The following is a 15,141-nucleotide window of genomic DNA, read 5'->3' on the forward strand; positions in this document are numbered from 1 at the left end:
TGTGAACGCTAACACAGCCCACAGTCTCCTAAGGAAAAAGGAGAGTTTTTATAGCCTGCCAAGTCACTTCTTTGCCTTCGGGTGCCACTCCTACCTTTCCTCTTTAGCAGCGGTCTGCAAACCGGGGGTGGTATTTGCTCACCTAGCTCACAGAGAGGGCAGGAGGACGCATTAACTACTCTTAGTTATTAATGCATGTCATGCCACATAAATGCGAAATGCATGGTGATCTGTTGTACGCACGGAGCGGCAAGTACTGTGAGCACATCAGATGACGGTGAAAATCCTTACCGAAAAGCAGTGGGAAAGTAGTTTGCAGCAATTACGCTTGTGTGTGGTGCCTGGCTCTGCTGGTTGATCGTGTGGAGCGGTTTGGGCAAGGCTCACGGTGCTGTCCTGGGGGAGTCACCGAGCTGCAGGGAAGGGTGGGTCTGGGCTGCTGAAGCTTGCCCGTTGCATCACTGCAGTTTGCGTTTTGCGCTGTGGACTCCCAGTGTAAAAACTAGCTTTGCTTTATTGGTGCTGAAACCCTAGAGATATTTGGTGTCTCCACTCTTGACTTTATGCAGAGAGAAACATTCAGTCCTGGCGAGATCTCTGGTAACTTCAGTTGGTCAAAGCCCCTGGTCGGGAGGGGAGAAAAGTTAAGTTTTATTGCAGATTTTTGTAGCTGAATAGCCAGAAGTCAAAGCACCCAGAACACAAAGCTGTGTGGAAATATTTCATCCCTCAGAACAAAAGCCAACCAGTTAGAGCTGGGGACTTCAGCAGCTCTTGGCTCCTGATGTGTTTCTCTTCAGTTAACCACTTCTCCTGTGTTCCTGTTCCAGTTACAAGCTATTCCCAAACTGTGTCCCATCCTTTGGCTTCCGCCATCTCTTGTCCTTAACGGATAAAGTTGACCGTTTCAATGAAGAAGTTCAGAAACAGAAGGTCTCCCGAAACAGAGATGCTCCAGAAGGTGGTTTTGATGCAATTTTGCAGGCTGCTGTGTGCAAGGTGAGTCACTCTGATTTCTGGGTTTTAAAGCAAAGCAAAAAAGGAGAAGGTTTTTTCAGTTATATTCTTGGACTAGGATAAGGCTTTGGTATGTCAGGTCTTGGAAATAACTACTATTTTTTTTTTTTTTTTTGCAGAAAACATGATAAAATGCACTGAACAATAAAGGCTATTGTCTAATACCTTTTCTAGTTTAAAGAGGTAACATCGAACTCTTGCAAATATGAATTTAGGACTGTGAGATTTGATGGTGTTATTAGATTTGTAGGTGCTGATTACTGACTCTCTGGGAAGAAATCTGCTAAGATTCTTGTACACTTGAGACCAGCAGCACACTGCCAGCTGTCTGGTGGCTTAACACATCTGTTAAGCTTGTGTCAAATCTGTTCAAGTGGTTGGCCCATGCTTGAGGGTAAGAGTAGGTTTGTACTGTGCAGGTGCTGTTGCTCCAGTGCTGGTGGTACAGCCCTGAGGTGCTGGTGCTCACGGTGGCAGGATCTGCCCCTCTTCAGCCTGTGGAGCTGGATTATTCCACCTCCTTGTTTAAAATAGCCTGCTGTCCTTCATTAGGAACATGGCATTGGATGTGGAGCCTCTGCTGTGTGGCATGTCCTTGGTGAGAGAATCACTGTTGTATTTCGTGTTGGAATAGCCTGCTGCGTGTCTTTATGGGCAGGATGAGCAACGGTCTGTAGTTACAGTACGTTAGCTTGGCTTTGCTGCTGTGTTAGCCATGTCCTTGGGGTTTCCCAGTGTATTGCACACCAGAGCGAGATTGCACAGGCACATCCTAAATGAAGCGGCATGCGTTGCATGCATGAGGAATTGCTCTTCAGCCTGGGATACTCTCTTCTCCCAGGGTGTCTAGTGTGGCCTGTTTGCCATTTGCTGTGAAAATATGTTGTGGCCCAGCCCGTGGTCTGGCAGGAGATGCCTCAAGGAGGCACAGAGCTCTGCTCACTATTGTTCTGGCCTCAGCAGGGGGAACGTGTCTCCTCGGAGTGACCTTCCCGCTGCCGAGGCTGGACAAGCCCCGCAGCGAATGACTGGGTTTGCTGTGCTGTTCTTCTAGTTCACATGAAGTTTGGGAGGCATTTGCTCGAAGACTTTTCTGAAACAAGTAGATGGGTTGCTCCGTATCCCTTTGAGTTAGAGAAGAAAATTAACGCCCCTCTCAACTCTCTGCTCTTCTCCTCCAGTTTGGCCAGCTGCCCCTGCTCTCCAGTGATGGCTGTGGTTGTTTTTTCCCCTCTCTGACATACAGTTTGGCTCTTGTTTTCTCCAGCCTTTGTGGCCCTCTGAATAGAGCACGTTTGCTTCTGGGCCTGTATGTTAGGAGCTGGGAGGTAGGTCTCATCGGCAGAAGTGGTTTCACACTGGCTTGTGCAACTCTGTTGTGCCCCATCTGTGAGTGCGAAAAAAGATCTTTCCTTGCCTTGTTTGGTTTCATTTTACACTTCGTGCTCTCGACAGGACTAAACCTGCACTGTTGGATCTGATGCCTCTGAACAGTCATCTTTCCTCTCCCAGCCTGGCACAAATATTGTTATTGGCACAACTACAGTGCTGCTCTCACTATTAATCTAGACCTAAACTGCTTCACATCTTGAGAGGTGGCATTAATGGTTAGAGCAGAGCAAGCTCAGGACAGTGACTCAGTTATGCCACCCATCATTTGTTGTTTTTGCTGTTCTTCTGACTTCCCCACCTCATTTTTGCAAAAAAAGGGACAGTACTTCCTTACCGTACAGACATACTGCAGTTTGTATCATGAAGGCTGTTCTTGAAGTCAGGCAGCTTCAAGATACTTTCAGGCACCTGGACATTTGTGCCAGTCTTAAATCATTTATGAGGAACAAAATCTTTGAGCATAGCTCTTTAGCGCACGCTTGGCTTTTGATTCCTTCACAGATGATGTCTAAAATCAGGACTGGGCATAAATGGTCAGCAGTAGTGAGAAAAAGAGTGTGTGCACTTATATGACTCTTGGCATGACGTGGAAGGTCACAACTGAAGAATTTCTGCAGCCATGATGATGAATTAATTATTGGAGCTCAGAAGGCAGGAAAGAAAGTTGAAATAATTGATGTGTGAGGAGGAAGTACTGACTGCATGATAACTCATGCTGCCTTGGCAGGTTATTTGCTGTGGGTGGAGTAGCTGCCTATTGATTACCGTCATGGGCAGCAAAGTCTCTGTGTGTGCAGACTTAGAAGTTCCAAAATTTCAGGCCAGCTGGTTGACCTCCTAAGCCTTGTAGCCAAAACAGGAGCTTAGTGATTAATTTTCCTTGCAGCAGCAGAATGCTGGCCCACATCCACTGATGGCCGTGTGTTATAGCTGCACACACCGCGCTCAAGGCAGGTGGAAGTTAATGGACATCTGGGGTGACAGTGAAATACTGCTTCCTTAGGAGTTTGCTAGAAAGTGATTTTTATCTGCAGTAAATGATGCTTTGCATCTAGCAGTGACAATAATGAAGCATCACTGGGACTAAACCCTGCACAGACAGTAGCTTCTGTAATTTGGGAGCTGGTTTTCCACAATGCAACAAGAGCAGTGTTCAAATACTTCCGTGAATTCTGGGATGATTTCCTCGTTACTGTGTCACTGTCGTACCCTGTTGCATCTCTCTGGCATACTGTATTTTTTCCAGTTTCCGCCCTCTACCATATTTGAAATCTAAGACTTGGGGCAGTTAAAAGCATGAGAAAATCCCCCGTCTTTGTGACGATGCATGCTGTTGATCATGAATGTTCTGTGCACAGCAACAGAGTTTGTGGTGTAGAGGGGAACATCCACATGAGAACATCGGTTTTTCCAAGCCACAACATCTGAATGTGGTATTTTCCTCCTCTTTGAGCAGGGAGGCAGGAGAAGCAAGACTTGAAGTGCCCCGAGACTAGTTCCTTTAACACTTCTTCAGTTGTAATTCCCCTTTCCTCAGTGTCATATAACGCCCCAGACTCAAATTTGAGTCGGGTCTGTGGTCTCATCTTGGTGAGCACAGGTGAAAGAAATATGCTGCTTCTAGCTAGTCACAAAAGGAGGAATTTCTCTTTTAGCACAAAAAAGGCCTGTGTTTTCTCTGATCAAGAAACTGATACATGAATGTCTCTGTAGGATGGAAAGGCTTGTAGTTTATCTCCCGTAGATCTTCTGAAATTAGAGGAATAAAACCAATGTTGTCTTTTGCAGGAGACATTGGGTCTACTATTTTGATAACCCTTCCTGGTCCTGCTAGCAGATTAGACATGGAGATTGTGACTTTGGTACGCACAGTGAGGAGTGAGAATGTCACAAGCCTTGGCCTCAAAGCTGTGGGGCCGTGATCTCCCGAAATCTCTGAAAAACTTTAATAGGACTGGGTACTCAACATATGGAGACGGAATGCTCCCCCTTTCTTTGGTATACCAAAAGTATATATACTTTGGTATATATATTGGAATACCTTTAGGTATTCAAATTAAGGCATTTTTCAGAGCTGTAACTTTTCCTATGGTGTATTTGAAAGTCAGGACCTACTTCTGAGGTGCCCTGTGCTGGCCACATGGAATGTCTATGTCTATCTGTTGACTAGGTATTTTTATGCTGTATTTCATATCAGGCATTTCTCGTGCATGAGCTGTCTAAGAGCTGTGTAATGCTCAAGTCATTTTTTTGGCCTGATTTTAAATCCAGGAGTGGGAAAAGTTTGTACAGCTAATACAGACTAATAATCAGGCCCATGTTTGTCTCCTATTTGAAAGATGAGGGTATGATAAATGTTTTTCTGTAGGCAATGAAAGAGCCAGAGACAGTAAGCTGTTGTACTGATGCTAAAATGGTTAGCCAGGAATGTTAACCAACCTGCTGTAATTACATTTTCCACTTGCAATCTTTTGGTTTTCAGCCATTCTTTAAGTGCAAGCTTCATAGGGGTTGGTAGTGTATATATAAGTTTCAGATCTTACATACTAAGCTGCAATAAGGAGATAACAATGATTGATTGTAAAATAAAGCATCTTTTGAAGTGAATTTGAATCACCTGCAAAACATTGGTACACAGACATGACCAAGGCTTGTGGGAGACACTTAAGTGCCTTTCAGAGCAGTGCAAGACTACGGAGGTTTTAGAGAATGGATGTTTTACTGTCTTTTAATGTCTAAGGCTTAGTTCTTTTGTGCATGTATCTGTTTCTTCTGAAAAGGTCGGCATCTGAGAAACTAGTGGTGGTTTGTGTGTATTGATGAGTCCAGTGGGGTCTCCTAGCAGTTGATGCCCTTGGATATTGTACTCTTTTATTTAGAGGCCAAAGTATGAATTTAGATATTTATTTTTCCGGCTTGGGAATACCGATACAGTCGTTTGCAGGTATTTCAATAGGATTTAGAGATCTGGGATGAGCTGAGACAGTTGTTGCTGTTTTGGCATTCACTGTTGGCTGTAAGGAAGGAAAAGGCAATCTGTCAGGGTAGAGAAAGCAACCGTAGCTGGTGGTGGCAGGAGTAGGGGCAGGATCCATGGCATGCTGAGCCCTGTAGAAACACATCTTTTAATCTCACTCTGTTTTGGTTCAGGGCCCACTCCTGCTCTGAAAGATCCTTTATAACCCATGTGTATTAAAAAAAAAAAAAAAAAAAAAAAAAAAAAAAAGACAGATAGACAGATGAGGGAGTGGATGTAGGTGCGGTTTTTTGCTCAGAAATCTCAGTCCAGTAAAAACGCGTTAAAGCCTCTTTGGCTGTTTGCTTTAAATAGGGCAGAGTGCTCTGCCTTTCGCGGTGGAAACCGAGTGCTGCAGAGCTGCTGACTGTGTTTCCCAGTGGTTTGATGCCGCTGTCGGTGGAGGCGTGAGATGCAGCGGCTCCTCGGCGGTGGCCGCGCTTGGGGTGCTGGTCCACGGGGTAGTGGTGGCACCCGCTCCTGCCAAGCACGCCCCGGTGGCTGCCACGACTCCAATGTGCCGCACTGGCCTCCCCAGGCACCTTCCTCTCTCTGGAGAAGGCTGCTCCCTCTCCATGTGTGCCTCTGATCTTAGTTGGAGGGTGGTGTCAAATGTTATGTATGGGCAGCGTGTATGCACTGTTCTCATGGGGTTTCCAACTTTACTCTTGTTCCAGGGCTTCAGATATCCCCATTTCTTCCAGGTTCCTCTAAACCATGGAGCTTCATCAGTCCCATAACAACTTTTGGCCTTGCTGGACTGCTTTTTCCATAGGTCTCCAGAACCCACGCAGGTTTTGCAGCCCCTGCGTTAGCTCAAACAGCCTTCGCCAGCCTGCCAGGGCTCGGGAGGGGCTTGGGTGCCCTGTCTGAGACAGGCAGGTGTTAAATACTTCGAGCATAATGATCTGCACCAAAACTGTGGGTCCTCGTTGCACTGGGGAATTGAGCTCCTGAACTGGGCAACCGAAGCATTTTTGATCTTGTTTATTGAAGCAGTGGGAATGTGTGTCGGAAGTGAAGGCAGAAGCACAGAGGAGGTGGGCAAGTGGTTCGGTGCTAGTGCTTTGCTTATGTGCAAGAACAGGGAAGAATTTGTCTGTAAAGGGATGGTTAGCCCTTGATTTAAAGGTGGTGTTATCAGGCACATAGACAGAAGCATCATCTTTTAAGTGCCTTCATAACTGCTGTTTGAATGCAGCTTGTTTTCTTTGAGCAGTAGCACATTTCTCAGCAAATGAAATTCAGATTAATACTTCTAATCTCTTTAGGAGTTTTTTGGCCTCAATTCTTTTATTTATTATTATTATTTTTTAATTAAAACCCCCCAGCTTTGGATACCCAAAGAAAAGTGACATGGGTCACAGCTGTATGGGCTCCTGTGTGGTGGGTAAGGAGACCAAGAACTGCTTCTTGCATTATTAAAGCCGTTGTGACTTTTGGGTCCAGTGTGTAAGAAGTTCCGTTTTGGCATGAAGATTTTTGCCTTTCTTCCAGTGGGATCACTTCAGCTGAATGACTGCTGCTTCCCAGACCAAAGGAAGTCCACTTTGCAGAATGGGCAGGAATGTACTGTGCTGGTACATGGCAGAGGATATGTGTAGCCAAAGATTTATTCCTGTAGACTCAGTTGCATTGCATGGATCACTGAAGAAAAATCTCTTCTGCATTAGGGGAGGGGAAAGAAATGCAAACTAGAATACTTGTCCTTATTAAGCTGAAGTAAGAGTTAGATTTACTGGAAAGATCAGAAGGCTTTGGGCTGTGACTCCCATTTGCAGGCAAATAGTGTGGTGGCAGTCGTGACTACACATCCCTCTGCCTGCTCTGCCCTCTTATCATGAGCACAATAAGGACTTCAGTCGGAAGCGTGTTTGGAGCCAAGCTGCAGTAGTTGGTGGGCTAGCGTATTGACACAAACCAAGGTAGATCTCAGACTGCTGAACAGTAAAATATGGAGGAGCTCAGTGTATTAATCTTTACTGCATTCACAGTAAGCTTTTATGAGCTTTTCTGGGAGACCTTCCCGAGGAATCTGTGCTGTACTGCTCTGGGCACACGGCTGGTGGGGGGACGCTGGTGCATGTGGGGATGGAGGGAGTTAGGCTGTGTCTTTGCTGCCGAGGGGCAGGGTGACCAAGGGAAGGCTTTGTGAGGTGGGGATTTCTGGCTCACTTTGAAACCTAACTGTGTTGTCTTGTTGAGGCAAACTGCTTCATTTGTCACTGTGCGTGCGCACTCCAGCCTCTGCTGTGGCAGGACCTCTATTGTGTTTGACAGACAGGACCTCAGCCAGCCCAGCTTGGCATAAGCTGGTGGTCAGAGCAGTCAGCTAATGTAGGAGGAATGTGTTGTAGCGTTATGGTTTCAAAACATTTCCTTTTGGCTCCTACATGTTCCATCCACTTCCATTGCAACGAACAGCTTGAATGTGCTTTCTTAGGCACCGGTCTACTTTCAGGGCTGATGCAAAGCTGGAAACCTAGGGAAGATCCATGGCAGGGAAACATTTATCATATAAATCCTACCCCTTTATTTGAAGGGAAAAAAATCCATCCCTGTACATCTGTCCATGCGAAGGTGGTTGAAATGTCTGTTCCTTGCACAGACAGACCAAGAAGGGTTCAGGGGATACTTCTTGTACTGTTCATAATATCATATTGCTTTCACAGGGACCAGTAGAGTAAGGCTTGGAACTAGTATATTTTTTTTCCAAATGTGCAGATATTGCTCCCTTCAGAGCTGTGCTGGGCAGTTGTGCATGGATTAGTGCAAGCAACCAGTGTGAAAGCTCCACTTGGCCTACTTTTTGCCGACTGTGTGCATCCCTGATATTCCCAGGGGCTTGTGCAGAAGTGGTCTGAAGAAGCATCTGTATGAGATGTGGGAAGAGAGAGCTGTCCTGGACATTCGTAGTGGTATGCATAGAAATGGCAGATAGCCTAGCTTGGAAGTGCCATCGCTTCCAGACAAGAGGGTTTTATCTGTGGAGAAGGGAGAGCCAAGGCAGCCACTAGATAAAATCAGTAGATAGCAGAGTAGGGTACCTTGTACATACATATGGCCTGCACCAAACCCAGCCCTCTTGGGCAGGGAGCTCATTTCATGTGTTACAGCTCAGAAACAGTTTTTATGACTGGGCTATAATGAAAAATGTTGACCGGAGATATTACAGCTCTTGCTGTTGCTTCGTGCTGCGTGCAGCAGCACAGCAATTCCATGAAACTGAGGAAACAAGGTCAGATTAAATGTGTGTGGAGGAATTTGGCAGGTCTCCTTTGGCTATAAAAGCAGTTGAAATTCTTATTCTTGGATCTGGGTAGAGAAGGTCTGGTGGACAGTCCACATACCTCCTCATGCCTTTTTAAATAACTGCACTGGAAAAAAAATGTTGGGAAGTACCAGATGGGCCCTTGACATTTGGGCTTTTTGCCAGGCATGGGTGGACATGCGCATGGTATTCTTTTAATTAATGATAAGAGACCCTCCTGCTAGAAGGGTGTGTGGCTGGGACCATGCACAGGATGACGGGAAGAGGAGATTGACTGTCTCATGGGTTTTGTTTTCACCCAGGAAAAGATTGGCTGGCGTAAGGAGGCGTCTCACTTGCTGGTCTTCACGACAGATGATGTGCCCCACATAGCCCTGGACGGGAAGTTGGGTGGGCTGGTCCAGCCACACGATGGCCAGTGCCACCTGAATGAAGCGAATGAGTACAGCGCATCCAGCCAGCTGGTGAGGACAGCCCCAGTGTCTGCTGGGGGACACGTGGGCTGAGTGCTCGGAGACCTCCAGGTGTCAAAAGATTGATCCCCTTGCCTCTCTGGAGACCACCAACACCAGACTTCAGCAGCTTTTGACAAACGCACTCCCTTGCGAGCATGATTTTACCTGGTCCATGAGTTTGGAGATAAAACTTGCTGATCCCTTTGGCCGTCCCACCTTCAGTGAATGTTCTTGTGATGCTCAAAAATGAGTTCACAGCCTAGCAAGTTTCTTCAGGATTTGTTGCAAGTGAGGGAAAAATGACTTGGCATCCTGCAGTGCATCAGATTGGCATGCAAAGTGTAGAGAAAACATAAAATGTGTCACACTTTTTTAATATGTCCAGTAGATTATCAGCTTCTCAGTGGGGAAGCTGAGTCTACCTTGATGTGGCTCAGTAACAAGCACAATAGGATGCTGATCTTATTCACAGCCTTTGAGCAAAACACTAACATAGATCTTAGTAGTAAATGGACAAACTAGCCTTTTTTTATTTAAACTCAGTGAAGGAAACTTTTGGGGTGAATGGGCACTTGTCTGCTGCTTAATTATCAAATAATTCTGCAGAATGGTGCTCTATTCAGCAGATCACAAGGACTAATTATGATTTTTGTTCCTGAATGTACATCACCCCGTAATGGGAGGTGTTCCTGGATGGCTGCCTTGTGGCAGTAGGCTAGACCCCTTGGAGAAACCCCTTTTCTACTGGGCTGTTGAATTGTAAGAAACCTATTCACAGCCTATGTACTGACTTGGTGTTGTGCTGTGGAACTGGTGTGGGGATACTGCCTTGGCATTTCCATAGTTGCTTCTTGGAGGCTCTAAATCAGCCTTTCAGTCTGCAAGTAAACTAAGCTTTTTTTTTTTTTTTTTTTTTTTTTTTTTTTTTCTGAGGACAGCATTTTAAAACCAGCCTGGGGTTTGAAACCTCAGGCTGGTCTCTTGAAAGCGAGCCCTGGTTCATTTTGTTGCTTGTGGGCAGCTAGAACAACATATTCCCACCATCTTCTGTCTCTATGAATTCTGCAGAATTAAAGAGCTTATCATAATCTCTTTATGGCTCTGGTATACAGAGAGAGCAGACAATGGATCTTTCCACTTTGGAGAAAAACAGTATATTTCTGCTTACTGTAATTCTAGCCAATGGTCTTATCTCGTATCCCCAAAGACAGCAGCTAGTGTATTACACATACACTTGCTGGTGGCAAAGTAGAAAGAAAAGAGAAAGAAATTCAGTTTCAGGTGTTGCTGTAGCTAACTGTGGTGTCACTCATATATTCTGGTGATAGGTGCATAAGAGGTGTTTAAAGGATGACAGATATACAGAAATGTTCTACCATTTCAGTTCTGATTGTACTGGTACATTAGGGACTTTGTATTGCAGTGAAACACGATATGTTTCTAGAATGAATTTTGCTGTTGGGAGTAGAAGAGTGATTAAATTAGTCTTTGTTTGTGTTACTCATCACTGCTTTTACCTCTAGGATTATCCTTCCCTGGCGCTTCTTGGGGAGAAACTAGCTGAAAACAACATCCACCTTATTTTTGCTGTTACAAAAAATCATTATGTGCTGTACAAGGTAAGTGCTGCTGAGCCACCCAGGCTGGAAAGAGATTTAAATGCTTCTTGAAAGCATCTTCCTTCCTTCCAGCACTGGTGGAATGGAAACAGTCTTAAGTGTACATGAGCAAGGCCACACGCTGCAGTAAGAGCTGTCAACGAAAAGTTTTTTCCAGGCTAAACTCACCAATTGTCTCTCTACTAACCTGCAGAGTGTTGTTATTTCAGTGAAAAGCACTAAAGCTTCTTAAAGTAAATAGATACATGTTAGTGAGCATGTGAATACTTAAAATAGACTGTAGTATAATCTTGATTTTAGGAGAGCTGCCAGCCGTGCAGCATATGAGAGAGCAGAAACCTGTTCAACCCATTCTGCTGTGACTTAATCCCATTACCTAAGTGTGTGCAGTGTTTCTGCCCAGCTGTGTTTTTCCATCATTGAGTCCAGAGCCCAGACGCGCCAAATACAGTTTGAACTCCCTCGCCATCCTCCTCCTTCTCTCCAAAAGGAAAAGATTACCTGAGCTACAAGCAGTCGAGCTATTTCTGGAACTGCACTAATGGGGTTCACTTCTCTGCCTTTGTTACTTCTGCAGAAGTGGATTTTGTGAAGATAAAATGGAGAGGGGAGATGTTTCAAACGAGAGAGCTTTCAGAAATGTCTGCTTCCAGCTTTCAAAACTCTGTACCGCAGAACTTGAGCAAAACAAGCAGAAACGTTGCTAAGGTCAAAATCCTAATGCTAACCCATAGAGAGCTGAAAGGTTTAGCTCATTCTCCACACCCTCTTCCGTGGGAGCTAATATGTCAATGAGAGCGAGACTGATGAAAGCCCAGCCTTGCTTCCCAGGTTGCCAGCTGCCCTGAATGCATGCAGATTACACCAGTGCAAATTTACTGGATCTTGCCCCATCTGGCAGAGGAACTGGGTTGATGGGAACCACACTGGTCATCATTAGTCCAGTTCCCTTGGCTGTGAGTTTTGTTTAGCATTAGATGTTGTTTAGCTTTAAAAATGCTTTGCTTTGCATTAAAATGAACAAAGTTGTATCATGTACATTGATAGATAACAAGGCACAATTTGTGTCTTGTGTCCCTGGCAGGCAGGCAGTGAGTCAGTGCTGCAAGGGTGGATCTGAGAACACCCTTCATCCTTATACTCTCTGTTCTCCTATGTGAATCTCAGTGTATTTTCTGTTTGTTTTCTTTTTAAGAATTTTACAGCATTAATTCCTGGAACAACAGTAGAGATTTTACATAAAGACTCCAAGAACATCATCGAGCTGATAGTCAAGGCCTACAATGTAAGTTGCACTTTAATACTACAGCTGCTGTGTTGTAAAACGCCAAGAGCTTAGCTAGCTCAGCTCTCCCTTGTGTGCTCCACCCAGATCTGGCTGCTTCTTTCTTCTGGTCCTCTGTATTGTGGGTCACCGTCAGAGTTGTTGCATCCGCCCTGGGGAGGGAAAGGAGTTGCTTGTCGTATTTAGGATGACGCTGGTGTTTGGGCTGATTTTATACTCTGCCTCAAGTGCTCACTTGGGCCCTCGCTGGTGTGGAAGCTGAGTGCTTCACAGGTCCTTCCTGCATTAATCACTCCAGTAGCTATGTGAGGTGGAAAAGGAGAACAGAGATGCTGAAGGAGGTCTGCAGCAAAGCAGGGATTTGACCACACATCTCTCATGCAGGATTGCCCTCTAAATACAATCCTGATGTAAAACACATCTCCCACAGAGTGTGCTAATGTCTTCTTTGCTCTTCAAAGTTCAAAGGCCTCCCAAGGACCTGGCTCAGCTCTAGCTAAGGTAGCTTCCTTGCATTGGTCTCAGTGCAGCATCAATCAATTTGTAGCACTCTGAGGGTTGATATTAGCGTGTGTCTTGGCATCCGAAAGGGTCACTGACTACACAGAGGTGTCAGCGTAATCCGTTTTGGTTGTTGGGACTCTCAGAGGTGTATGGCAGAAAGCAAAAAGATCTGCAATTGTACCGGTAACCTGATATTATCACCTCTCCCTCTCTGTGGAGACCAAGGAAGCAGATCAATTAAAAGCAGCTAAACAGAATATTAGTTGGCTAGTTACTAACACTTCTTTTGTCTTTTCACTGAATTCTTATGGCTCAGCTCTTCATGTCCCCAAAAGGATATTGGTGCTTGTTGGTATGTGAGATCTGTGACTTCCAATGAGCATGCATGGAAATTTATCTTGGAATACCTTGTTCTACTTCTGGTTCTTTGTGGCTAAACTGAAGTGCTGCATTTTAATGAATCAGTCATCAAGTAGTGTTCTTCATATATGCAACTTATAAGCACAACTTTGTGGCCACACTTATAGCGGCTGCAAACCCTGCTTCTTGGTAGTGTGATGATTAGTGCAAGGGAGTAAGGAAGGGAGTAAGGAAGGATTTCATTGGAAGAGTTTATAAATCCAAAAACCATCTAGAATTGTGCTGTGCTTTACATGACATGTAACGTTCATCTTTCCTTTCCCCACAGTTCCCCACATTTAATGCAACATTTGGTATTGCCCTTGAAGACCACTTCCAAAACCTCCACTCTGAGGAAAGGCAATGACTAGTTAATGCTGCTAATGAGGTGCTGAGGATGCCATAAAACAAAAGCCCTGTTGTCCCAGCTTGTCCCCTTGAGGAAGGATGGTCTTGTAGCTAAAATATTTGACTGAGGAGAAAGAAATGAATGTTCACTACACGCTGATTTTGCAGTACAGCTAGTTGGAAGCCACCAGCATGCTGAGACCAAGATGCTTAACTGCAGGAGTTATGCCGGATGAACTTCTGCTGAAACTGGAGTTGGTTTTCTGTCCGTTCAGCCAGTGGGCAAGCAGGGCCCAGGGGCAGCCGGCCGGGGCCGGGACCCCAAGGCTTCCTGCTGGAGACTGGCAGCCCTGGCTCTGCAGCAAGGATCCTGGAAACCTCACACATGCCAGTTCATTTCCTTTTGGTAGCTTCGTTTTCTCCTGAAATTGAGGAAATTCTCTCTGAGGGAAAAGGCTGAAATTTTAACTTCCCAGTTTGGAAGGAAACCTTTCTTCTTTCTCACACAGTGGTAAATCTGAGCTTGGAATAACTCTGTTCTTCTGTGACAGGGAACATCTTCTCCTGTGGGGTGACTCACGCTGTGTGGCCCAGGCTCTGCCTCTCTCTCCTTCAGTGCTTTAGCCGTCTCTGATCCTCTCTTGTCTACTTTCCTCCACTGATGGATTTACTGGAGAAATCGTGGATTTACACTGATGTCTAAATCAAATTTGCTTAGGGCATGTATGAATTCCAATATCCCTTTCCCCCATTTCTGTCTTTCATCTCGTTTTCTCCTCCCTATCCAGCTGCATCTCACCTGCCTAGCATATTGTCACCTCTGTCTCTTATCATGAGGGGCATGAAGCAAAAAAACCCCAAAAAACCAAACAAAAACCCCCCCCAAAAGCTAGCTACTATAGCAACTCTGTCCTGACTATATAATAAAACCCTTCTGCCTTCCTCAAAGTTTTGACATGTAAAGTGGACACCCTCCTGGAAACATCTGCAGGGCTAATTCTGCTCTTTCCACCTCCCCAGGCTGGCACAGGCTCCAGCAGGATTTCTGCACAAATAGGCAGGGTGGATTTGGACTGAAGGGAGCAAACAGAATGCTGTTTATAAAATCATTTTCCTAAACCTAATCCAGAAAGTTCTCAAATATGTTTCTCCTGTTATAACACCAATGAGTTTCACTTGGCGGGCGGCTGGTGGCCTTCACATCAGGTGTCCCTGGAGCCACTGTTGGTTGAGGATTTCCTTGTTTTTACACTGCATGTTCCACTCTGATTTCCCGTGTGCTTTAATGGACAGGTTTATTTCAGGGAGACCAGTTGATCCATCTGAGGGCCAGCTGCTTCCTCTCGGTAGCTCCAGTGTCCTTTGCTCATCCCGAGAGTGAACACAGCTCTTCTCCCTTGTCTCTGGTATTCCCGAGAGAGTGAAAACCACTGCGGCCGTCCGGCTCCAGAGCCTGCCCGCAGCAGGTGGCTGGGGTCAGCCGTGGCACGGACAGCAGGGTTTTGTCTTCTGGTAACCAGCACGGCTGGGAGCTGACGGGATGGGCAGAAATGGGCAGTTATGGCTGAAGGTGCCATAGAGAAAGGAGTTTTTCCCCATTTTGCATGCAGAAGTCTGCCATAATAAGAGGCTTAATTGTATTTAAAGCTTTCGACTGAGCATATGAAAACCAGTCTTGAGTGAAGTACTGTAAAATTAAAGGGACTAGGTCTTGCCCATGGCTCTTCCCTGGTTCCAGAAACCACATGAGAGCTTGTCCTAAGCAATTTTGGGAATTATTTAGTCTCTGTAGATTACAGGTAGATAAACATTTTCAGAAATGTTATTGGTAGATA

At 45.4% G+C, this 15,141-nt stretch overlaps 1 protein-coding gene across 1 annotated transcript in view; it reads left to right on the plus strand.

Annotated features, from left to right (window-relative positions):
- Nucleotides 1–15,141, plus strand: part of ITGB5 (integrin subunit beta 5) — a 79,963-nt gene that overhangs the window by 26,293 nt on the left and 38,529 nt on the right. The window contains exons 5-8 of the mRNA XM_026121788.2: nucleotides 831–999; nucleotides 8,999–9,160; nucleotides 10,675–10,770; nucleotides 11,966–12,055. Of these exons, the coding sequence (XP_025977573.2) occupies nucleotides 831–999; nucleotides 8,999–9,160; nucleotides 10,675–10,770; nucleotides 11,966–12,055 (517 nt within the window). The remainder of the gene's footprint in view (nucleotides 1–830; nucleotides 1,000–8,998; nucleotides 9,161–10,674; nucleotides 10,771–11,965; nucleotides 12,056–15,141) is intronic.

Source organism: Dromaius novaehollandiae, chromosome 7, assembly GCF_036370855.1.
Source record: "Dromaius novaehollandiae isolate bDroNov1 chromosome 7, bDroNov1.hap1, whole genome shotgun sequence".
In the NCBI taxonomy this organism is placed as follows: Eukaryota; Metazoa; Chordata; class Aves; order Casuariiformes; family Dromaiidae; genus Dromaius; species Dromaius novaehollandiae.